The sequence below is a fragment of the Xiphophorus couchianus genome, chromosome 16 (genome assembly GCF_001444195.1).
Source record: "Xiphophorus couchianus chromosome 16, X_couchianus-1.0, whole genome shotgun sequence".
NCBI classification, from domain to species: domain Eukaryota; kingdom Metazoa; phylum Chordata; class Actinopteri; order Cyprinodontiformes; family Poeciliidae; genus Xiphophorus; species Xiphophorus couchianus.
In genome coordinates, this window is record NC_040243.1 from 19444815 (window position 1) to 19471370 (window position 26556).

Here is a 26556-nt window from a genome sequence, read left to right on the forward strand (position 1 = left end):
TCTCCTCCCATTTCGCTCTCAGCTGATTCCTGCCCTCCTTACGTCACTCTTCCTTCTTTCATCCTTGTTTTCTGACTTCATTTCTTCTTTTTTTAAACCTCTCTTCCTAAAGTGACTCATCGTGCGAGCACCTTCTCCAGCCATCATCACGGACGTGAAACGTTCGACTGCCTTGTCACATTTTAAAAAGTGTGTTGTATCCATTAAAGCGGCTTCATCACGTCTACATGTTTGTTCCTTTTTGTTTTCTCGTCTCCCACACGCGCACACACAAAAACTCATGAAACTTCCTCATCTGCTGAAAAGCGTCGGTTTTACAGTCCCCCCACCCCCCGTTTGATCAGGTGAAGGTCAGACCGAGCAGGAAGGGCCCGTTTCACGCGGTCGCTTCAAAGCTCGTTCTGCCAGGGCGTCATCTGTGTTTGCACAGTCCTCTGGCTCCGTTTTCGATGCCCTCTTTTCCTCTCTCCTCCCCTCTGCCTCCTCCCTCTTTCTGTCTCGTATCTTTCCCGAACTGAACTGACTCCCATTCCTGCATACAGACACACACAAGCACCTACAGAGAATGGACTGGGGAAAAAAAACTGGATTTAAAAAAAAAAAAAAAAAATCTTCCAGGAGTTTTAAACATTTTTTTATGATATTTTTTTGGCTTCACAGTTACCTACTTTACTCATTTCTCTTCCTTTGCTAACATCCAATCATTTCCTACACACTGATCCCACTTATTGATATGTTATTCTTTATTTCATTTTTCTTCGCTGTGGAAAAAGAATCAAAGGAAGATTTTTGTAAATTTTTTTTGTAAATTAAACTTTACTATTTGAATTACAAGACAGATAAATATCTTTTTGACCGCAAGGCAACAGAACAATCTGGAGTAGTAAGGCATAGCAAAAAGCACATAGGCATACACATGAATAGCAAAAAAAATACATATACATTGGAGGAAGATCACACAACTCATCTCATTTTCAGTTTTTTTAAACGTTCTTTAATATTTCCATTCTGTTTCTGACGGAGATTTAAAACCGAATGAAGACGTCGGAAAAGTGGGACTTTGGATATAGATGTTTTTTTTTTTCTGTGGAATTACCCTTTAATCCTGGATTAGATTTTGAATGACCAAAAAATATATATTTAAAAGTAAAACAAATAAAATTCTGGACTTTTACGTATTCAATTTGATTTAGATTGTTCTCTCTCTTTTCTTTTTTTGTACAATTTTCAAAGGACCGAAGCTGATCTGTCTCTCAGCTTTTAAATCTTAAGTGGATTTCACAACTATGGATTAAAGACTGAAGCAGCATCTTTGTCGGTTGACCTTGATTTTTATTTCTCCATCCTACAAAAACTCAACACATTTCACATATTTCATTGTTTAGAATTGAGTAGGTGAGTATGTTTCTCTGGATCCACACATTCAATTGCTGCTTTTGGATGGCGAAGAGCTGATTTAGTCTTCGAGTCGACGTTTTTCCATATCCATGCGTGGATATGTGTGTGTGTGTGTGTGTGTGTGTGTGTGTGTGTGTGTGTGGGTCTAAGTGCTAAATGCTGGTGGATTATTTACGTCATTAATAGGTCTCAAACTTCACCTCCTCATCTTTTTTTTTTTTTTTTTTTACTTTTCCTCCACTAATTCTGCCTTTTGTTCTCCTTTTTTAATTCATGAGAATCAAAATGAAAGAATAATGATTGTCTGGCCTTGTAAAAAATTAACTTCAAATGTCAAAATAATTTCCATCTCAAATCCTTGGTCTGTATAGCTACTCGCTCTGGACAAGGAGGAGAGAAAAAAAACTGTTACTCGGTGCGGGAAGATGTTATATTTGTAGATCAATAAAGTAATCTGCACGAAGAAAAAAAAACTACACTTCCCCTTTCTGAGAGCAATTTTTCTTATCTGACGTTATTCCACCAAAACCCAAATTGCTTTAGCAGTATGAACGTGATAATGATGTTACTCCAGAGTCAAATTCCTACTCTATATCTGCAACACAATACACATACAAACCCATTCTATTCATCTCTTTCTCATCGCAGACACACACAGACCCCATTGTCCATCTATCTACCACACGTGCAGCGGTGAGTGACCCTGTTTCTCTGATTAACTTTCCAATCATTTGTCTGACAGCGTGATTTGGATTTACACCGCAAGTGTGTGTTTGTGCCTGTGTGAGTGCTTTTGCTCAGTCAAGGTTGTGGCGTCACACCTGTAAAACCCACCTGGGACCTGCTCTCATAAACTCGGGGTCTATTACCCATTCTGCTAGGGTGACCCTCCGTAGCCTTTCCGCAGATGGGTACTTACGCTCAGGTAGTCTGTCAGAGCTGTCACCGCCGCTGCCACGCTGCAAAGCGGACGTCTTGGGGCGCAAGCTCTGCGGCCTGACACATGGCCCACTGCCGTAATGATTACAGAGACTGTCCGTGGTGGTCTTTTATGGTCAAGCGTAAAGTTTGTCGTGTGGTCTTGAGAATAGGCAGTGGAGTCAAAATGGATGTTGATGTGGACTTTATAGCACGCTTAGCTGGAAAAACGCATTCCGTACGCCTGCTTTAGCTGATCCACCAGTTCTGTAGAGCACATCAATGGTGTGAAGTAAGCAGTTGTAAATACAGGTATAGAGGGGGTTTGACACCATGGATGGAACATGTTTTCTCTGGGAATTGTAATCACGCTCATACGTATAAAATTACATAATTTAGCTTGATGTCTTGCTGTCAAGAGTAAATGTTGTCTCCAGTTTCCAATGAATAACATTTAACCTGTATTGTCAACAATTAAATTGAACAATAAATCGTTTGGAAAAACTTCACCACTAAGCTGGACTTCCAGGAATTTTCAGCTCCTCACAATTGAAGACAAGACATCATCTTACTGTTTCTAATCACAGATCAGATCAAAGGGATAGTAATATCTTTACGAGTATTACTGTCTTTATTTTGTTTAAATAAAGATAAGTTATTGTCCCAGACCCTTAAGCTAACACCATTTCTGACAGGGACTCAGACAAAGCAGACTTGTACCACTTTTAAAAGTTTCAATCTAAAAAGGAAAAAGTCAGATATTATCGCAAATATTTTTTTTGTAGATTTTGACCTTACAATACTTGACTACCAAATTGTTAGACGGACGGGAAAAGCATAACAATAAAAGCATTAAAAAAAAGAAAAGCATAACCTTTCTGGGAAGATCTTTGGTGATGCACAACCTCCGTCCTCCATTTCTGGTGTAAATAGCTATCTAATCCAAATGTCATGAAAACTAAAACTGTTCATCAAATTGCATTTGCATGAACCCTTATGAAGTTTGAGATTGGACTTTTGTAAGATGTTTAGATTTGGCCCATAGCTGACTAACAAACAGCTAGCTAAAAGCTAATCTGACAGGAACAAGGTTTAGTTTCCGGGTCAAAAACTAGCCTTGATTTATAGAAAACAAAGATGCTAGCTGCTAATTTGAAACTACAGTAATTGTTTTACCCAGTTTGGACTTTATTTCAAATGAATATCATTTATAATATATTGGCGTTAATTTGACCAACCAATAAATCCGTTGTCTTCCAACAACTGAGCCACTCTGATACATCTATTAGATGAAAATGATAGAAATTAGTGTGGTTTTGTTAAAAGGTTTGAGGCGTTTATATTGTTTTCTGTATCTCTTCTAGAATCTTAATTTAGCATAAAACTAGTTATGTTCCCAATTAGTTTTATTCCCAGACTAGGGGGTCAACACCCTGCAGGTTCAGATGTAGCCCAAAGTGAGTCTCAATAAGTTTGTCAAAACAATCTGTTGATCTTACCGGTGTTTTTAGAAGCAAAGATGAAAAATGTTTTTCGTGTTGTTTTTTTCCTGAACTTTCATTTATTATCTGCATGGAAGTTCCCCATTAGAACGTAATTAGAAGTATATGGACAGGTTCTTTTTATTTTCAATTGTTGAGTTTTTTTGTTTGTTTGTTTTTTATTAATAGATCACATAGTATGGGGTTCATTCTTCACTCTGCATAAATTTAAAACCTCCTGCCAAAAAACATATAAAGTCAGTTGCTATAAAGGTTTAATATGTGTCCTGTAATGTACCTGTAGCCGGTTCAAGCGCCATGTCAGACTGCTTTGCTTGTGGCTTACTACCATCAGCGTGTAAATGTGTGCATGAATGGATGACTGAATCTAACAGAAAGCACTTTTGACTCATCTGGACTTGACATTTAACTTTAAAGCAAACACTTCTTTAATCTATACTAGCAAATCTTGGAAAGCTGTGCTTTTTGGAAGGGTTGTATAGTTTTTGCTGATCTAGACTATTTTGATTTAGTAGGTGTGAACCCAAAAAAGTTCACGACTAAACCCAACAGACAATTGAAGGAGCAATATCAAAGCACACTTCTATCTTAAAAAAGGTCAAAGCAGTTCAAGCAAATCTTGTTGTTTTGATCTCTACTCTGCATATTTTACTTTTATTTGGGCAGAAAAGCTTAACATGTTCAATTTTGAACTAGTGTTTCACAGGGAAAATCATTGGTGGGCGTCCTACGTCACTACGTCCTAGCTTCCTGTCAACTGTGAATAACTGTCCAATTCCAAGTTTAAAGGTTTTGAAACGATATTTGCAAAAACTGCAACAGCGTTGTTGAAATTGGAGTTTGTTACAGTGATTTATGCACTTTAGTCTTGGCCTCGGTTAGACTAGCTAACTGTTGGCTAGAAAGAAGCTAGACTCAGCATCTGGGGCAAAAAACTAATCGGAATTTATGCAAGGTAAAGATGCAAGAGAGTTATTGTCTGCAGGCAAAAATATGAACTGCCTCCAACCTTTAACCTTGTATGATTCCAAACTCTCCCTTTGAGAGATTTTAAAGGCGCCACGTTTGCAGTCTTCATTGATAAACAGGATGGAGAGAAGGCAGCAGGGGCTAAGGAGATTCATAATCCTATCCCCTCTTCCTACTGATTTCCACTCTGCCTCTCTACTGCTTAATGAGACAACAAAGCAACTCCTGTTTGTGGCTCCGAGCGCTGCGCCCGCCTCGACAGAGCCAGCAGTAACCCCTCCGCTTAGGTGTTTTGTATTCCACCGACTTCCACTCTGTGCCATCTAGGGATCACAGGATCCTAATTCACCGCCGCTTCTGACAGTGCGCAGCAGAACCGTCGGCGTAGAGCGAGCTTCAAACCCCCAACACCTCGGATTCACTTTTATGTGCGGTGCTGCAAGACGACCCCATCCATCATCTTGTTCTAAATGAGAAAATCAGTCCGCAGAGCTCCATCTGAAGCTTGTAACGGGCCCGCTTGCATCTCAATCCCGTTCACCCGTTACAGAGCTGCTAACCTGTGTGGGACAACTCCGAAAAGGAAAAAAAAAAAAAAAAATGTACATCTGGATTTTATCGGCTGTATATTCACTTCAAGAAAACAGAATATGGGTCATGATCTGATATAAAAAAGGCTGTTCAATAATTCATCTGAGCTGATTAAGAGGACTCGCATCGACAGAGACGCTGTCCATGAGAAATTATGTACACAGAGTGCACAGAAATGCAGTTAGGCCTCTTTACAAGATTAGGACTGAGCAAAGAACGAAGGTTCGACAAATTCCTCTGAGCGTCAAGTGGCCGCTGAAAATCGTTTTGCTTTAATACGCTTTAAAACAACCACGCTCGTTGTGAGGCGACGTGTTTGTGATCATGTGCGTTTTCGTCTGTTGTGTGTGTGAGGCCCATCAATCTATTAAATATGAAAAGAACAATCTGTTGCCCCGCAGAGACTGGTTCATTATTCATTAACATTTTTCACTTAATCATTTATTCACCTAAAGTTTGGCTCAAACACGCCTCTAAAACTGAGACGTTCTTGTACTCTTGTTTGTTAAATATGAGATGTGTATCGGCTTTATTCGATTCTTTCTTTTGTTTTTCTATAAGTTTTCCCGCCAACCTGTATCGCCTTTTGGGGGTACTAATTTAAAATGATTCACATTTTGGCTTTCTTTCAAAATAGCAATGTAGAAAGTGATCTGAAGTTCCTACAAGGTTTACAGTTCAAAACGTCATACTTTTAATTTTTAAAATGTTTTTTATTTTGGTCATCAGTTTTTATGACATAATGAATATTTCGGTACAAACCATTCTCATAGTTGGGCTTTATTTTGTTGGGTTTTTTTCACCACAAAGTATTTAACAGCGTACAACTATTTTCCAGATTTTTCTTTTTTCTTTCAGGTCAAACTTTAAGAAGAAGAAGAAAAAAAAAAGTTAATAGGGTTAATTTAGAAGAAATAGTGATCCTTTTTTTTGTTACAATTTGTGATAAGTGATACCTTTGTGTCACAAAATTAGTAAATATTTCAATTACGGTACTCTTAATATCTAAACCAAACCCAGTTCAAGAACCTAGTAGCCACTATAAAGTACATATAGGCAAAAGAAAACCCATAACAGCAAAATCTCCCCTTCTTCTTTTTTAATGGGTTTGTTTTGCTGTAATCGGAAATGATCAGCGAGTTGGATAAAAATGCATAAATAACCGTCAAGATCTAGATATATATCGCAACAAAACGATTAGTTACTAGGTTGTTGAATTCAGATTCTTGTCTAAAGATACTGGGAAAAAAATTACAATTAAGCTCATGTTTTTCCATACTCATATTTTATTTTCCCACACATATTCAGCTTTAGAAAAAGAACGACACTCAAACCTTGTCAGAGCTGCACAGGAACCCATTTCAACTAACTCAACCATTTAACTTCTCATTTGTACGTTTTAACTCGCCAGATTTAACCAGATTTATTCATTCTGAGGAGAGCCGATCGGAGACTGCACATCATGCCAAAGCACATTGCAGCTTAATTAGAGTCTTGAATGAGCGGGGCCTGCTCCTAACCCTCTGTCCTCCTTGTTCCCTTTGCAATAACAGAGTGGCAGACGTAAGAAAAACAAGATTCTCCGAGCATCTTTTAGGAAGAGAAGTGACGCCGGTCCAGTGGAGTGCAATTACCTCAACATTGATGCTTTGCTCCCTTGACCGTCTGAGGATTTTACCTAAAACGGCTGCAAGTTGTTTGTGAGTAGCTCCTTGTTTATGGTCAAAACAAAAAAAAAAGGTGGAATTTGGAGGGGCAAAAATAGAAGAGTGAAGCAGTTGTGCTTCATTCTTAAACTTAGTGATTAGTGAACATCTTGATTTGCGTCATCTGAACTCCATTTATACCGGCGACGAAAACATTGCAAAGCTGGTTAAAGCAAACACAAAAAGCAGAACAGAAAAGAAGAGCTTTCTTTGTAAACCGTTGTCATTACTTTTCAAAAATAAAAAAACCTGTAGTCTGTTAACAATAGTCGCCGCGTTGCCTTTATTCAGTCAGCGTTATTAAGCAAAAATCCATAAATCTGAACATTTTTTAAAAATCCAGAAGCTGCTCCCGGTCGATACTCATCTTGTGTTTTGGTTCGTGTTGATTCCCCCCCAGCCTACCTCAGTCTGAGGCTATGAAAGGGAGAGAGGAGTCCCAGGCCGCACCACCATGCTACTTCTGAGAAGCTGGGATGAGACTTTGGCTGGCAAAACACGAGGTAAGACAATATTGATGCATGGGGCCTCCTTCCACCGTTTTCTCATCCCCGTAGAGACGTGCTGTAACAACCCATCTTATCTCTGCTGCGTGGTGTGTTTGTGCGTCTGCAGCTTCCCAGTAACTGTGTGCCTCTCCTTTAAGCGCCATGATGGATATTCTGAAACTCCTCAGAGGCATTTTTTTTTTTTTTTTTTGCTTTGTGTCTCATGCCAGGTTTGCTTGAGGGTCAGGATAAGGGTTCAAGGTAGAGACTGCAAATAAATGGTTTAATCCTTGGTTTATAGAGTGGCGCGCGCCTTGATCAATGGCGCTCGTTGGTCGGCGGACGTTTGACCTGACCCCAGGCCAGATCGACTATCTGCCTCATTTCTATAGCTCTACAGACACTGATCAGACAAATAAAGGATTAGTTGGATGTGATTTTGTGGTCAAAGTGTGAAAATATTGGGACAGGAACTCATAATAGATATGTTCATGTATGCAGTGTGTGTAGTGTCTTGCAAAAGTAGTCATTTGCCTTGAATCTTTCCACATTTTGACACATGTAAATCGCTAACTTCAATGTGTTGTGTTTGGATTTTATGTGGTAGACCAACTCAAAAGGGTACAAAACTGTGAAGCAGAGGGGAAATTTATTTATTTTCCAAATTGATATCTTAAAAACTTGGCATGCAATGTATTTGCCACTATTTCTTTAGCTTTTCACCTTTAGAAACTATATTTTGCCTGTTTTTCTTTGCAAAATACCAAAAGGCTGCGTTATGTAATTTTATATAGCATCTCCTCTGCCTTCTTCCCGTGCTCCCAGTGCTAACTAGTAGCAACCAATCAGAGCCAGGAGGTGGGTCTTAGCGCTGTTAATCAGAATTTCATGTGGCGCTGCTCTTCCCTTTCCCCCCTTGCTCTCTGGTACCCTGCAGCATGTTGTGAATGGTCAGGTTAGTTAGCATGGCGGATGAAAGGTTGATCTGTAATGCTAAGCTGTTTCTCCGCCATTAGCACATTGAGCAGCGAGTACATGACCCAATCAGACCCACCTCCTGTCTCTGATTGGTTGTTCTTGGTCAGGAGCGGTGTACGTCTTCAGATGCAATAGTAGCTCAAGGAGGAGCTGGAGGAGATCGATCTTTTCACAGATTATCTGTCGGACACCACGAGATGGTGACTGTTTTACTAAATACGTGAAAAACATATTCTTATTAAAATGATATACTATAACTTTAAGCTCAGTGAACATCAGCTTTTAAGTCTCGCCACAGATTCTTAACTGGCTTTCGTTCTGGATTTTGACTGTAATCCCATTGTTGCTATGGTTGCACATTAAGAGTTGCTCTCCTGCTGGGCGGTGAACCTCAGTCTGAACTCTTTAGTTCCCTCCAACATGTTTTCTTCCAGTATTGAACTCCGTTTATCTTGATTCATCTTCCCATCAGTTCTGACCACCTTTCCTGTCCCTGCTAAAGAAAAGCATTCCCATGGCAACCATGTCGCGTTGTATGGTTGTAATGTTAGTTTTCCACCAACCAAAGCGTTTTGTTTCATTATTAAACACCATACCACATAAAACCCCAGTAAGACATATTGAAGTTTGTGGCTGTAACATGTCAAAAGTTGTGTGTAACGTGGATGAAACAGGGCAACTGCATGTTTTGTATGATAAGATAAAAGAAGGCATATTTTTCATGATGTTAGATTACAAAGGGCAAACACATTTGCAACAAGTTCTCACGAGAGGTCACTTCGTCATTTTTCTTTCTCTTCTTCCCCAACATGAAGCTTTATTAAACACTCCATTTAAGTTGTTCGTCGACTACTTATCTAACACCCTGCACCTGTCTAACCAATCCTCTTCCCCCTCCCTCCGGGTCCCTGCTTCTCTTCTCGCACGCTATTATTCAGCGGTGACGTTAAAAGAGCCATGAGTCTTGTTTCAAAGGTGCAGGAGGAAGGAATGAATTTTCTTTGTTTTTTAGTAAGAGATGGAAGCCAGCGATTGTGGGAAGAGCAGGAACTTGTGGCAGTGGGGGTAATGAAGTATGCAGGCAGTGTGTGTGTTGGTGGGTGTGTGTGTGTGTGAGAGAGCAGTGCCAGGACACAGTTTCTCCCATTACTTTAAGTAGCTGCCTCGGCCAGCGGTGGAGCAGCTTTGTAATGAAGTGCCTCGGCGTCGGCCACTACGTCGTTAGCTGAAAGTCACACCGCGACTTCAGCTGCTGCTGCTGCTGACGCGGCGCTTTTCCTACTACCACCGTACGTCAGAAAACATTACCACATAGATGTTGTGTCTTGTTCATAGTTTTGTTTTACAATAATGAAAAAGTAATTAAGGTCGCTGCCAGGGCCGGCCCAAAGCATAGGCGAGCTAAGCGGCTGATTAGGGCCCCCAAGAGCACCAAACTAGCATGATAGACAAATGTACATATATTTTAAATAACATAGAATATTGCAAACTAAATGCTATTACACGTGGAAAAACAATTTCTGTCTTGTTTTTTATAACTATTAATAATTCATCTCTTCCTGTTGATGGCTGCTGCCACCGGGGAAATACAAGATGTTAAATTTAATGTTTATCAACTGATGTTACTTTCAGATAGTTAAAATAAAACGGCACTTAAAATTTAAGTAATACACTGCATTTCAAAATCCAGATTATTATTTTTTTCTCCGTTACTCCTGTAAGGTTAGAATTTACAGTAATAATGGCACTAGTATAATGTATGCTATTTACAAATGATTCTTATGATAGTAGGTGTGTTGCACACATAGAGTTTCTTAGGAATGATAAATCATTTGGTGCTGACATGTTGGTATGGCCCCCACCCCCAAAAAAACTGCTTAGGGCCCCAAAAAGGCTTGGACCGGCCCTGGTTGCGACTTTAGACTATGGGTCCTTTCAGACTGCAGGCTGAAGTGACCCGGCAACATTTGCTGCACATCTTCCCCTCTTCCCTCTAAGCCTACTTTCATATAAGGGACACTCGAGCCCACAAAAGACCCCCTGGAGGGGAGAATAATAAAAAATAAAACATTTAAGCTATTTCAATACGTGCATATTATTAAATGTCTTCCAATTTTAGAAATATAACTTGCTAGAATAAAACAAAATGCTGTACCTTGTCAAGGTGTTCCTAATCTAACTTTACACAAACTGAATCTAAATTTCTAAAGAACCACATGGGTTTTATTGCCTCTTTAAAAATAAAATCAATCAATCAATCACATTTTATTTGTATAGCACATTTCAGCAGCAAGGCATTTCAAAGTGCTTTACATCATTACAAACACAGAAACACAATGCAATATAGAATCAACAATCAAAACAAAGCATTAAGTAAAGTTCCATCAATAAATTTGTAATTGATTACATGTCAAATACAATTCTAAACAGGTGGGTTTTTAGTCGAGATTTAAAAGAAGTCAGTGTTTCAGCTGTTTTACAGTTTTCTGGAAGTTTGTTCCAGATTTGTGGTGCATACAAGCATGCTGCTTCTCCTCGTTTGGTTCTGGTTCTGGGGATGCAGAGCAGACCAGAACCAGAGGACCTGAGAGATCTGGAAGGTTGATACAATAAAAGCAGATCTTTGATGTATTGTGGTGCTAAGCCGTTCAGTGATTTATAAACTAACAACAGTATTTTAAAGTCTATTCTTTGAGCTACAGGGAGCCAGTGGAGGCTCTAACAAAACGGATGAATGTCCATTTTATGGAGAACAGGGGTTATTATGTTTAGAACGACTGCATTGTTCAGCAGAGACTGATGGCAAAACACTGAGCACACTGACGTTATTGCGCCCTTTACTGCGCATGCGGGACACTTTCAGGTCGTTTGCCCGTTCACACCGGAGAACAAATGCGGGTCGCATTTATGTGGAGGTGTGAACGACCAAGGCAAGAAAATCCGATTTGACAAAAAAAAAAAATCAGAATTGGGTCACTTCAGGCTGCAGCGTGATCGCAGCCTTTGATGCGGCCGTCACAGGTCCGAGTCTCAGCCCGATCCGTCTTGTCAGACACCTGTCAGATAAAGGCCATTAGAGCCTACAAAACCTTTTTTTTTTTTTTTAAATTCTGTCACATTTACTCTTACAGATGACTAATTTTCTTCTAATTATTAAAAGTGTTACTGAAGTCCATGAAGCTGGTAGTTTTTCTAGAAAAACCGATGGGTAAAAATAAATGAGAACATATTATAATAATAATGGCTCATGAGTTTTTTCCCCCTCTAAAAGCCTCTACCTCCAACCCTTGTGTCCCTTAAGCTTAATAGGACTCCGGCCCTCTCATTATATCAGCACAGCCCAGTGCCATTAATTAACTGCAGTGTGGCTTTTCAATCATTTTTCAGTCAAATCCATTCAACACGAGTCTCCCATTCAGACTGTGGGAAGCCATGTCATCAGTCAGAGATAATAAACTGGTGAAATATACTGAGGCTGCGATCTTTGATGTGTGAAAGATATGCTGTTGTTGTTGTTTGTTTTTTTCCAGGGTCATCCTTCCTCTCTCTCTCTCTGCCGACACATTAATGCATTAGGGTGTAGCAGTGAGATAAATGAGCACCTTCTGTTTTCTCCTCTACTGTAATGTCACAGAAAAAACAGTTGTTGTTTTCACTATTCTTTTATATTTTCTGTTTTTTTAAATGGAATGATTCGTCTTTAATTAGAGCACTGGGGGGGGCGGAAATTTAAGAGGGAGGAAAGAAAGTCAAATTTGTGGCACGCATCATAGTTTTGCATTTATTTCTAAACATATGGATATACATTTTCAGTATGTATCGAGAACCCGTCTCTGTGGATGCCACGTAAACAGTCGAACCGTTTTGACTTGATGACCTTTGATATGTTTGTTCTGCTGCACGTCCTCCAAATAATCCAAAGTTGTTGTTGTTTTTTTCCCGCACCAGTGTGTGGGCAAATCTCATTAATCTAACGGTTCTAATTTTTCTAAAACATTCAGGCCTGCCTCAGTTAAATGAACACCAATCATACTGAGCATGTTGGGCATCTTACGATGCTGCGTTTCTTCACAGAATAATCTTGAATCTTGTAAAACGTTGACATCCAATAAGATGGAGGAGGTCCCAGTCGGTTGTTTATTTTAGTCCAATGCTCATTAGCATGAATTAAATTTGAACCCACATGCTTTGGCTTGACCTATATACGACTGCTAGGATCCGTGTGGTAGGATGAATGGGGTTGCAGGACACCGGATCGATAGGGCTTCGCTCATCCCCGTCCCCCCCCCCGGCTGAGACGCAGCAACATGTCACCTGGAAAACGGCCTGCAGATCCCGTCATTAGCCGAGCGCTGCACTTCCAACATTTGCTTTGGTGGCATCTGTTGTTTTCTGGCACATGCTCAGACGCTGCTGCGAGGAGGCTTCAGGTGCTGTCAATGTTTGTGCTCCAGTTGTTGGATAGATCTAGTGCCTAAATGAGTTGTTGATTATGTGAACTGAGCCGCGAAGAACTGGATCATTTTTGGTTGCTCTACCTGATTTGGCGTCGGTGTCGACATGTGAAGGAGCGAGGTTTGTTTTTGTTTTAGATTTTTATTGTAAATACATACTGAAGTAAACCAAAGAGACAGTCTTGTAAGCTTGATTGGAACAAGCTGCAATTAACTGAAATGAAAGCGTCTTTTTTCTTCCCAGCGTTTGTTTTCATTCACATTTTTATTCTTTTATTCATATGTGTGACTGTGTGTGCTGACATTGCAAAAACGTGTTTTTTTTTCTGTTCATGTTCTCCCAACTCCTCACTTTGAGTGTGTTCCATCATTTTTCTGAGCTCTGCCGTTTTCCGTTCTCATCTAAAGGTTGGGCTGCGATTTGTTTTTGCTGCATGAATGCCAGGGGTCAGCATCTTTATGCAGCCGTGATTGACAGGAAACACTTGTACTTGCGCCTCGAGGAGTAACGGTGCAGAGTGTTGATTGTTTTGCTGCGGAGGTGAGGCAATGCATGATTGCAAAGCAAACACACTTTTACATGTGTGTGCTGCGGCTTGGAGTGGCGGTGAAAAATAATGCCACTTAAAATGATGTTCTGGGTTTCTTGCTCTACAAGGATAGGCTGATATTTTTACGGTAAGATTCTGTTAAAACCTTATAAGCAGTTAATATTTTTCTTAAAGTAAGGTGTAACTTTCTAAAAATGGCATATTTTCATAATGTTATGGTACTAACGTATATATTTAAAATAAAAAAAACATTATTATTATTATTGTTATATTAAAAATGACAAAGCAAAAATATAAAATATTCACTTATTAAAATTTGAGTAAGCACTAGTTCCCAAATTCTTACTTTACGAACTATTTGACCCCTTTTGGTATTTATTGATCAACAAGTTATTCAGTCAAGATCTTTGCTCAAAATGCCAGTCAGTGGATTGTAAGTGTGATTAAAGTGTAGCCAGCTGATTGACAGTGTGCAGCATCAGGTTGGGGACAGGCACTCTGGGCTCCATACAGATGAAAAAAAAACAACAACTCGTAAACATTCTCTGAGAGCTCAATAAATTGAATTTAACATATTAAGATGGTTTATTGAAAGGTAACGTTTTAAATATGTTATACCTTGATCCTGGCAGCAGTCTCATGCCTAACTGTAAATAACTATTAGGGACTTTGTTTAGTGTAACTCCTTAGAAGATTAGTTTGGGACAGGCAGAAACAAAAGAGGACTTTATGGCTTTAAAACAACTACATTCTCAACAACATAGTTTCAGGTTACAGTGGACCAAAGCTGCTCATGGATAGAGAAAACCTGCAAACACTGGAGACCCCTTCTAAAAACACTAATGACTGCCTGTTCAAACATAGTTTATCCCTTCATATGCATTAGTATACACAGTGGAAATTGTTTTAGCACGACTGCAGAACTAATATCCAACATGTAAAACAGCTAGAAGACCATCTACAAACTTCATGGTCTCCACTCTTGGGGGTCCGGTCAATTAGTGCCAAGGACAGTGATTGGTGCGCCGTTGCATTTATATGTTGGTTATTTACTTACACAAGAGTCAGACGTAGGAGGTGGTGCACCCCCAACGACCTCCATCAGAATGTAACATATAGATGTTTCTGTTCAGAATTAGAAAGGTAAGGCAGTGTAAAATCTGTAATAGTTCTGCTCTACAATGCTTTATTTCTATATCAGTTTCTCTGACTTGAAGCTCTTCAGGAAACTCTTTTGTTAGTATCGGACATGATTAGATTTCCTCAGAAATTGCTCTAAACAGAGCTTAAAGGGATCGTTTATAATTTTTCTTGAACTACCCATCACCTTCTGCCTCCAGGACAAACCAATGTTAGATCCTCCTTTTCAAAAATCTTGAATTATCTTCTCAAAGGTGCATCCAGTACTATTCTGGAATAGCGACTCCAGTGTCCTGCTGGGTTATTAATACTGGACAATTAGACTTGATTATGTTGTTATACAGAAGCTGCAACTAATTAATTCTATTTAAATCTCTTTTTCTCCGGCGCAGCGTCACTTTTATACCCCGATTACATAAGCTGTGCCAGACTATAATTCACTGTATAGCAGGAACAAAAGACCCCGCTGCTACAGTGTTGTACAGAAGTCAGTTACATCCCCTGCCTCGCTATAAGAGACTAGACGGCAGTGTATCATCTGTCTTCTTGCCACTCTTAAAATCTTTAACAGACTGCCTCTATAGCTGTGAAGATAAAACATTGAGGCAGTGGCAGTGACCCTAAACCATCCCTGAATACGCTTTCTTCTGTTAGCAGAGCCGAATGTCAGGCGGCATCTCTCAGCTCTGCTTCAGCTGAAATGTCAAGGCTAATGTTCACCCTGTATCTGTGGGCTCACCACAGCATGATCTGCCCCCACTTCAGTCTCTCAACCTCGGTCTGGCCCAAAACCTCCTGCAGCAGCCCTTCGCCAGGACTCTATATTAAAAGTTATTGATTATTTTGTGTCAAAGAGTGGGGAGGGGGAAATGGCTGCTAGGAGTATAGCAGAAGAACTCCCAATAGGGAGCTAATACCTCCCTGAGGGACCCCATTCACATACTGTCAAAAGCTGTGATATGTGGGAGATAGGCTACAGAGAGAAGAGGTTGGAGAGAGGAGCAGCGTCGAATGGGAAAATGCTGGAAAAAAAATCGGGCTCATAGACAAAAGGAAGGAGAGGAGATGTCACATGGGCTATTCTAAAGCACACAAACATAATGGGTTTGTCAAAGTCTGACTGATGAAACAAAATGCACCTGAACACAATGCAGCGCTCCTGCAGCTATTTAACTTCGTCTGTGTGCTCAGTTGATTGTTCCTGTTTGCATCTCACATCGATTTCTGGGAGCCAGCGTGGAGTATCACAACTATTGAAAACAGTATAAAATTGCTCAGTTGGAAAATCGCCACCGGCAGTTTCATCCGCACCGGGAGTTTGTTCCTATCTGCTTTTTTTGCCAAAGATCACGAAGAAATATAATGTTGGCCAAAAGTTTGCCATCTTAATCTTTTTTTTTTCAGGATAGTTGTTCCTTTTTTTAAAACTCAGGTATTAAAAATGCTTTTTTTTCCTGAAAATATGCACACAGGTGCTTTCATTTGCTAAAGATTCATGTCTTTATTTATTTGTGTAATTTGTAGCAGTATTAATAGAATCTCTAAAGAGAGGATTAAACCAGTTTGCCAGCGTGTGTTGAATTGGTACTTCACTGTTGTCCGTTTTGGCTGTTCCTGCCTGTTCATGTTGTACTCAAAGTAAACGATTTGTCTAAAGTGATTTACTTTGTTGGTGTTTTTGTTTGTAGAGATATCCATCTAGTTCAATGATTGATGTTTGATTTTGGTCGTCTTTATTCGTATAATCTCTACAGTAAAGCGTCTGTAACACTAATTGACTCTAGATCTCTGAGGCGGTGGCAGTGACCCTAAACCACTGCCAGAGATTTATTCAACAAACGATTTTGTCTAAGACATCCGATTATCACGTAGTACAGACAAGGAGTCTGCATTAATTGTACTATTGCGATAAATTTAAATATTGATTTATTGTTGTCACCATAAATTCCAGTTGTTTGAAACCACCCAAAGCTCTACGTATTGTTGCAATTGTTAGTTTGACCATTTTCTCCACCGTTTTCCCATTGAGAGCATCAATAAATATCAACAAATTTGAAACAATGACTAAATACAGTTAATGTGTGCAGCGTGGTGGTGCAAGTCACATTTCTTTGTGACTAGTGTCCTAAAGTAGCGTGCCATAAAGTTTTTCCAAGCGCTGCATTTGTGGAGCTGTTTGCAGCGTTATGCAGTCACAGCCATACCTCAAGTTCACTAAAGAAGAAGAAGTAACAAATATTTCTTACCGTCACTTTTATTATTATCACAATAGTACCACAAAATATTGTGATAAACCTTCAAGTCCAAATCGCCCACCGCAGCACAGACCTTTAGTGTTTGAGAGAAATTCAGTCTCATGTTGCTAGCACTAGCATTAGCATAATCCACTGGTTTTGTGACTTTAAAGCGCGGCATGCTAAGCTTGGATGCTGCTTCCCTCCCAGATCTAAACTGTAACTAGTTGCGACTTCATTCTCTCAGGTAGTTAAACGCAGTTCTTCTTAGAACAATGATTAATCGGTAGTTGATGTGATGTTAATGCAATCTGACTGCGGTTTGTCTGATTCGCAGAGGACGCCGTCTAATAGGAGTCTTTTTTGTTTTGGCTGGAAAGTGAGTTTTCCTGTACTCTTGTTTTCTAACACAGGTGGTATGCAAAACGGTAGCTTGTCAGTTCATCTACCGTGAGCTCATCGGTATGAGACCCCACATAGTGAGTGGTATGACTCATTGGGGTGATGGTGAGGGTACAAGGCTACTTTTGGAGAATAGAGTCCTGGGAGTAGGTGTACTACTTACGGGCATGTGTGTGTGTGTGAGATGTTTTGCTGGAGTGTAAATAAAAAGCAAGGCTAGAGGTGGATCAGGTGTGAAATTAAACCCCAGTCCAACAATGTGCCACCTTTAAAAGATGAGATAATTAGAACATGCACACGCGGCCAGACCTTGATGGCAACCTTAATAAGAAGGGGTGTGTGAGAGTGTGTGTTTCTGTAGAAACTAAAGATAAAAAAGAAAAAAGCAACACACACACACACACTGGCCAATCCAGGAGAGACTAGTGAAACGTTGCACGATGCACGCGCCAGTGCGCTGAGTCATCTATATGTTCTATTAAATTCATCTATGATAAAAGCTGGAGCTGGATTATCTGTTTTAAATTGTCCCAGGCTGGTATAGGGCTCTGGGACATTCATATTAATGGTGAAAACTGACAGCTTATCTCAAGATTCAAGCTGTTTCTGCTTCAGGGCTCTCGCATAATGTGCCTATTTATCTTTCTAAGGCTTTGGCTGCACCGCTAATACGTGATGCAGTTTTGGTCACAATGCGGAGGGAGTAAAATATACGTCTAAAGGAAAATGAAAGAGCGAATTGAAGAGGTAACAAATGCATGTTTCATTGACTACAGCATACCATCAATGGGCAAAGTACTAACAATGCAGACTTGTTGGGAAGAACATTACATGCTGAAGCTGCTAGCAATATTCTGATGGTGTCTTTACTTTAAACAAAGTCCGAAAGACGCTGAAAAGAATCGTGTTTCCTCTCATGTCTAAAAACAAGCAGCATCTTTTCTGCCTGTATGGGCACATTCAGGTCTGACACCTGGATAATATATTTCTGTCCAGGGCCACTGGAATAACATTGTCAGTTATGACAAAACTACCCTTTGACATAATCTGTAATTGTCGCCCAGGAGTCTGATGTCCTTTATAAGGCAAGGAAACCCTCAGGGTGACAAGAGATAGCACCTTCTCTATTGCTCTGAATCCTCAAAGAAGAAGAAGAAGAAGAAGAATTACTTTATTCATCCCAGCAGGGAAATTATTTCGCAGTTACAGCAAGAATTTTTTATACACAGATTAACACACACACGACGGGAGCTGCGTCTGCAGGCAGCCAGCCGAGTCGGCGCCATTTTTGAAGGAGGACATGCGGCAAAGGTCGTCGGGACCGGGAGTCGAACCCGCGACGTCCGCGGGTCTAAGGCCTCCAAATGTGGGGCGTGCTAACCCCCTGCGCCACCACAGCAAGCAAGAGTGTGTGCATATAAAGCGATGAGAGAGCATCATGACTGGAAGATATTACTGGTGAGCGTCACCGTTTGTACAGACGTGTTAAAACCTTTAACATAAATTATCCTTTTAGTGCAGCGAAAATTTTATACCAGTGACACAAATACAGCTTGAGACATTGAGTTATTCAGTTTCTACTTTTGCATTTCTAGAAGCTTCTAATTGACCTTTAAAAAGTCATTTTAAAGTAAACATTTCACAAATTTCAAGTTTTAGCTTCAAAGTGTCTTCTTCTGTCAGTTATTTTTTTTTGTAACATTTTGAAAAGCTGAGTACAAAACATTAAACTAATTGGGTTTTATTTACTTATTTTAATCATAAATTAACACAAGCCCCATGTTTGTGCAATTGTTTGCACTGTTGCCATGCTACATCATGACCTTTTTCTGCTTGGCATTTGCAAGTCTCCTTGTGCATGTGTGGGTTCCCTCCAGGTACTCCAGGCTAAAATCATGATTTTAGTGTATCTGGCCTCAAAGTGCCTGGTATGTTGGTGCTCGGTTTTCAGTGCCGTCCATCTCCGTGTTGCCACTTTAGTGGACTGGGGTCTTGTCCGGGATGCATGCAGTCTCTTGCCCACCAGCCCAAACATGACACTACAATTTGTTGCAGATTTAGACAATGGATGGATGAACAGATGACACAAGAAAGTGGCTCTTCAAGTTGGCTTATCTTTCCGGTGGATACTAGATTTGGAAAAGTTGGATGTTACTATTCAGTCTCTCAACCACTATTTTGTATCTTTAGACTTAGACTTAGACTGACTTTATTGTCATTTTGCATGCACAGGGTGTATACAGAACAAAATTTCGTTGCATACGGCTCAGGACAGTGTTTTGAGCTTCCAATGTTGTGAGGTTACTCCAGAATAAAATAAAATACAGTATAAAATATGAATATAAATCTAAATATAAAATATAAAGTGCAGGACTGACAGTAAAATAGAAGTTATTTAGCTCTGTACATGTGCAAGGTATAGAGTGGAGACCAGTTTTTGAGTGCAGTCCAGTTAAGAGTTCATCTTTGATTCCTTAATTCTGTTTATGACTGTTTTATCAGTCATAAAATGTAATTTTTATAAAAGTAACATGTTTCAAACCCAAAAGGACCGGATTAGATTAACATTTTCTTATCCTTCAAATCACAAAATGATAGTCGGGAAACTCTAACATTTTTCCAAACACAGTTTTCATTCTTCCATATTTATCCAGAGTTGGAAAACCATTAAAAGAACATTTCAGACTTTTGGAGGCTGTGTATGTGCCAAACTAATGTTTGGGAGGGATGCCAGGTAAGAGTTTTCACTCCTGCCATCATAAACATAAGCACAACTATAACAGCAAGGTTCACAAAACATCAGCCGTCTTCCCTCAGACCTGAAATTTTCTTGCTGGTTGAGCTGAATAGAAAAGAGCCTAAAACAAGGTCCAGGACTCTGGATGATATAAAGAGTTTGTACAAAACATAACTGCTCAAAGATACCTCTCCCTGTGTGCGCCAAGCTTGTGAAATATTATGCCCTACTAACAAAAGGAGGCACCCATTTGTGCCACCTCTGACTGCATGAAAAACAATCAGCAAACCAGATGGTGTGTGATACCCAACAATCTGGAAAGTCATCTGTTTGTAAAAGAGTTGGCACTAACAACCAGTTAGAAACAAGAACAACAAAAAACTTGGATTATTTCCGCTTGTCGAACTAAAGTCTTGCAATAATGAGTCGAAATATGCAAGATCTCTTTTAGTTCCTTCATTAAATATAAGTACAGAAAGTTACCTTTCTGTAGTGTCTGAGATTTATTCATACAAAGTGTATATGGGCAACATCTTAGAGTATTTTTGGACTAATTTCTAGTGCAAATATTTGAGTAAACTTGAAATAAGACTAGACTAACTTGCAAGTAACTTTTTAGCACGATGCACAAACTTGTTTTAATGTAATAGTTCCTTAATATTAATTTAAAAATACTAGCTATAAATGAAATAATCTGCCAGTGGAACAAGACATTTTCACTTATAATATGGTAAAAATGTCTTGTTCCACTGGCAGATTATTTCACTTATAGCTAGTACTTTTTTCAATCAATATTAAGGAATTATTTACCTTAAACAAGCTACTTTATCTTGTTGAAAAATCTACTTGTAAGTTAGTTTTGTCTTATTTCAAGTGTACTAAAATAGTTGCACTAGAAACTAGACCAAAGGATTTTGTGTTTTTATAGTGAAGCACTAGATGCACGTGTCGTGGGAGGAGGGTCAGGGTGCGCCCTGGCGCATGTTTGCATGTGATTCAGCGGTTTTACATGTGTGCACTTTGGTTTCTGTCATAATTGTGATGGAACTAGCCCTTAAAAATTAAATGAGAGAGAGAGAGAGAGCCCTGTAAGTCGTTGAAAATAAGTGCAGAGGAAGGACAATATTGCAGAGACAGAGATGTTCTGTTTTCACTTCTCTGCAGAATAAGTTGCCACTTATCTCGCTCATGTAATCTCTCTCGGCGTTTTTTTCCCCATCGTTCTGGTCTTCTCTCCTGCTTTCCATCTCACTTCAGAACTCCTCCGCGCTCTGGCCGTCGTTTATTTTTTTCTCATGTCCCGTCTCTCCCTCTCTTCTTTCCTGCATTTATCTCTCATTTCTTCCTCACTGCCTTTTAATTAAAATTTGACCATATCAAGAGATTCAGTTTCAGTGGTGATTTAAATGGAGGGTCTGACATAAACGTAACATTACTATCAGACCAAAGCAAATTTCATCAGCCCTGGTTAAATTTGCGGTGCTAGCTTCTTTCTACACCACCACCACCTGCCTATCTATTATATCCTCTCATGCTATCCATTTAGCCAACTTATTTTGTTCATTAAGTTAAAAACTTGAGACAGGAGAAGCTTGTCAGATTGGATGTTTGTGTAGAAATAAGATGAAAAGGTGACCAAAGTTGAACCAGACTTGGAAATGTAAGCTCATATTCTGGATTTACTTTGTAAGCATCATAAAAAGCTGTGAATATTTCAATAAACATCAATTTCTACAAACATAAGCTAATCAAAATAAGTGTTCAGAATGCATTGGAGATGTTAATTATTAATTAACTGGATCTGTTTTTTTTTTTTTTAATTCAGAGCTCTCCATACCTCCCCAGTAATTCATTCCACTTCAACTCTGCACCCATTTTGATGAGTAAAGGTCACCACCCACAGAAAATCATTTGTAAATTTTGTCTTTGGCTTTTCGCTGGCAGTGTGTGAGTGTTTGCTGAAGGAACTTTAAACATAGTGGATTCTCACTAGTTCCGTTTCCATTACAGATGTGCACAAAACCTTGTCGATATTAATGTAGAAAAAACACAAATTAACAATTGCAGTGTTTCCGCTGAGTAACGCCATTAAATCATACAAGTCATTAAAAAACATGTGCCGCCGTCATCCTCGAACCACTTCCTGCTGTCTTCTTCATGGTTTGCACCAATGGCAATATCCAGTTGTTGATCATGTGACTCGTGATGTGAAAAGAAGTGCTTCCTTTGCACTTTTGAAAAAGAAACCAATTTTGATACAGCCTAAAAACCTCCTCATCCTAGCGCTAAAAGCTTTTATTGAAAAACTGGAGTTTTTAAAATTTATTTGTGTGTTTCCATTAAGCGAATTTATTTTCACAATGTCAAATTGCGCAATTCTATACAGTCAATGGAAACAGCTACTGTGATGACCCAGAGGTCTTTGTATTGTTTGGTTCTCACTTTTTGTACTTTTTTTCTACATTTTGATTGGGCACAGTTGGTAACACTGTTGCTTTGCAGCAAGAAGATCTTGGGTTTGAATCCCCACCAGGCGTCTTTCTGCAAAAACATGACTGTCGGGTTAATTGGTCCGTCTAAAATCCTCAGTGAGTGTGTGTGTGGATGGTTGTTTGATGATTATTGTCACTAACTCATTCCTTGGTGTTTCTTAGTACTTCTTGTGTTCTGCTTTTTGTGTCTTGGTTAAGAATGTTTGAAGCTTTTGATTGGTAAGATCATCTTGTGTTTTATTCCCTCTGTGTTCATGTCTTTATTCATTAGTCTGCATTCTTCTCATTTGTCATAGCTGGCTCTCGTCCTCCCACTCATTCACTTTTCCAGTTTTTAAAAGGCATCTTTACCTCTCTGACACATTCTCCATCATTCATTACATGTACTCCCTTTGTGTCTTGGTTTTTACAAAACTTGTTATATAATGTCTGATCACAACCTGAGACTTTAGTTGTGTCTGTGCTACAACATCCTCAGCAACTGCACAGAATACACCTTCTACAATAAAAATGTGCATAATGGTTACCTCACTCTATTTTTAAGCTGTAGCTTGCTGTGCTGTAGCGCTCATGCCAACATGTATGCGAACAAGAACTCCGTTGACAGTTACTGTTTTTTTTTCATGACTGGATGCTGAATGTCTACAAATATCTTTTTATGGCTACTTAACATTGGGAAGTCTTTGTCTTCATTTAGAATAAGATGAACGCCCATTGATGCTTTAAAAATTAGCCTTGATTAGCTTTTGTTTTTTCCCCAAATGCTTGTCAGTCTCATTTGGACACCAATATACATAATGTTTTCACTTTTCACCCAGATTTTCACATTGTTTTGAATTGAAAATGGGCACAGCAGAGAGAAGTCAAGAGAATAAGCTTGATTAAGTTAAGTTGATCTTGTTTAGTTTCTAAATAGGCCAGCATCATAAGAAGTAGAAAACCGTCTTTGGCTGTCTTTACTAAATTTGATTAAGAGAAAAAAAGGTACAAAAAAAAAAAAGACATTATTAGAGAATATAACCAGGAAATGCTTTATAAATAGAATTTTACATAACAGTGGATGTGTAGGGGTGTCCAGTTATGCCCTACATGTTTTCGATGTGCTCCTGCTTCGGCACATTTGACCTAATTCAGTGAGCCTTTAACAGGACTTGATGAAATGTTTAGGAGGTAATTCAATAATCTAAATCAGATGTGTTGGGGTAGGGACAAATCTCCAACAAGTAGGGCATTTTTCTTTAAGGACAGGAATTTGACACACGTGTCTTAAATGGGCGATTAACAGGCTTCTGCAGCACTTAACGGCATAGTGAGGCGGTAATGCAATCATTTGACTCAGGTGCGCTGGGACAGAGACCTCTAAACATAAAGGACAGCAGACCCAGAGGAACCTAAATATACCTTCCTGACAACCAAAGTCAGGAAAATGATATGAAAAGACATTTTAGCCTCTTTTGTCACTTTAGTGTTTCACATCCTCGAGTGAATTTTAATGTTAGACGGCTGAGTAAATGGAACAAGTTGTGTAGTTTTCAAATGAAAAGGGAGCAAAGATGCCACCCTTGGTGGCAACAAATTTAAAAAGGAACAAAAAGAAAAATTAAATAAAAAAATATGTGTTACCTTCCGAGTAAATAAAGGTCTGCCATCTTTTGCTAAAGGTGATTTAGACAAAAAAAAAACAATTTTCTTGAGCAAAAGATTTATTAGGACATAATTTTAGGAAAGTGATCTGCTTATCAGTTTTTGGCCATAAAAGCAATATTAATATCGGGTATCAACACTGGCCCAAATTTTCAAATCAGTGCACCACTAATCCCAAAGCCTCAAAAAGGCTTTCCAGACTGATAGTTGCCAATACCTTGATTTGTTATCCATTTTTAATTTGTGTTGCTTTTGGAAGTCTTTGTGTTGTCAGCCAGGTGCAGATAAGTGATTACTTGACTCTACCAGACTGCAAGAATCTGCCTCGGTGTGCAAATGAACAAACAATAGGGCTAATAATCAAGTCAAGAATTAAAGGAGACAGTTATCATCTTTTAATAGTGCCAGATTGGCTTGGATGGATTTTTCTGCTTTTATTAGACAAGGATAACTCAGATTAGTGAGATATAAAAACAATTGCTTGATGACATCTACGTTAGACAAAGAAATGCACGAACAGAGGAAATCCATTTCATTATTCCACTGCAGTCAGGCTCATACACAGACAGACCTGCACACAGCCAGTCTGACGCTCTCACACAGAGACACCCACAGAGCTTACCACCTTGCTGTGAGGAATGAGTTGCCTCCCCTCCCTCAGCGTTAGCACCCCCTGCTCCTCACCCTGCCCATCCTCTCCCCCAGTGAACTCACTCTCGATGGTGATGGAAGCCTGCAGTTGGGTCTACATAAATCAAGATGTTACCACCGGCACTATAAGGCTACTTTTTAATTAAAACTGTGAATCAGTCTGGCCTGATTATGAATTGTACTCCGCTGCCACTGAATAAAATATACAGTGCTCACTTCTTCTTCTTCTTCTTTGCCTCTCCTTCCCCCTCCTCCCACCCCTCTTTCTCAGGTTCTCTCTTGTTGCTTGCAACTCAATTTTCAACAGTAAATTGAGAACGTCCACAGCAATCCTCGTCCATGCACAACAACTCGGGGCTGACAGTGTTGTGAAATAGTACAGGAGCTTAGTGGTTGCATAAATATAATAACTTGATATGGAGGGTCTGGCACCACTGGGGTCAACACCATTCTATCACATGAAACAGCCAGGAGGGCAAATATAGCACCAGAGGCAGCTGTAAGGCCAGAGGTTTGTCTTGCGTTTATTGCCACTGCTTTAATTGTGTTGCATCGAGAGTGAAATATGTTGTTGTTGGTCCTATCAGAGAGAGAACGGATAGTGTTGCGATCATAACAATGGAGATTTTGCTGCCCTATGGCAATGCAGGATGAGAAGTAAGTGCACAACATGTCGGCTGATTTTCTGCTCCTCGTGCAGATTTAGCAGATGGAAAGAGCTGCTCTTCTGACTGTAAAACGGGCAATGATAATAGCAGAAATATATTGTTGGAAAATAATAAATAGCGTTCAAATTGAAATGTCAGATGGCTACTCTCAAAAGCTCTTCTCAGAGAGCTTCCTTAAATCTGCTGAGTGTAACTTTGATAAAGATTTTTTTTTTCATAATGGGTAAAACTGTCACCAAAGATTGATCTCCTCCACCTCCTCCATGAGCTACTATTGCTGTCTGAAGAAATACACCGCTCCCAACCAAAACCAACCAATCAGAGCCATGAGGAAGGTCTCAGCACTGGCAATCATCCTTATGTACTTGCTGCTAAATGTGCTAATGAAAGAGAAACAACTTGGAGAAACAGTTTATCTACCGTCATCAGTGCTAACTAGCCTGGCATTGACAAGAGGCTACACTAGATGCAGTGTACCAGAGGTCAAAGGCCAAAAGGTATTGTGATTGACAGCGCTAAGACCCGCCTCCTGGCTCTGATTGGGTGTTTCTAGTTAGCACAGAAGAAAGCGGAGGAGCTCAATTTTGTCTCTGTTACAATATTGTCACAATGTAGTTACAGTTCCAACAAATATGCAAAAAATATTTTTCATAAGTTACATACTGCAGCTTTAAATAGCTATTTTGCTAAATTCTGAACTTTGAATGTCTTGGGAGTTCCATCTGACACTATGCCAGGGAGAAAGGAGGATGAACTGAGAGCTCTGTGCTGGAACTCAGCGCTGCTGCGGCCGAATCCGCGGCTGCGTGCTTCACCGTTATTTCAGCCGGGGCGAGTGTGCGGGGAGAAAAGGGCTAACAGGAATTCAATCTCACAGCCTTGCACAAACAAACTCATGAATGATAATGGGTTGCTAATTGAAGGTACTGGAGCGATTCACCCTGCCGACTGTTTCTCTGCAAATGGACTCCGCCGGGTAGCCATGGCGACAGGCACAGAAAGGCTCTGGAGGTCTCCTGACCTGAGCTGGCAT

General features: G+C 39.7%; 1 protein-coding gene across 4 annotated transcripts in view; it reads left to right on the plus strand.

Annotated features, from left to right (window-relative positions):
* grin2ba (glutamate receptor, ionotropic, N-methyl D-aspartate 2B, genome duplicate a) overlaps positions 1-26556 on the plus strand; it is a 178285-nt gene that overhangs the window by 3028 nt on the left and 148701 nt on the right. For 2 of the 4 annotated variants that reach the window (XM_028041981.1, XM_028041980.1), the window contains exons 3-4: positions 6932-7078; positions 7485-7587. In XM_028041981.1, coding sequence (XP_027897782.1) covers positions 7561-7587 — 27 coding nt within the window. In that variant the 5' untranslated portion in view covers positions 6932-7078; positions 7485-7560. Of the gene's footprint in view, positions 1-1169; positions 1396-2046; positions 2092-6931; positions 7079-7484; positions 7588-26556 lie in introns of those variants that run through there. The other 2 variants (XM_028041983.1, XM_028041984.1) reach the window with 2 other exon arrangements.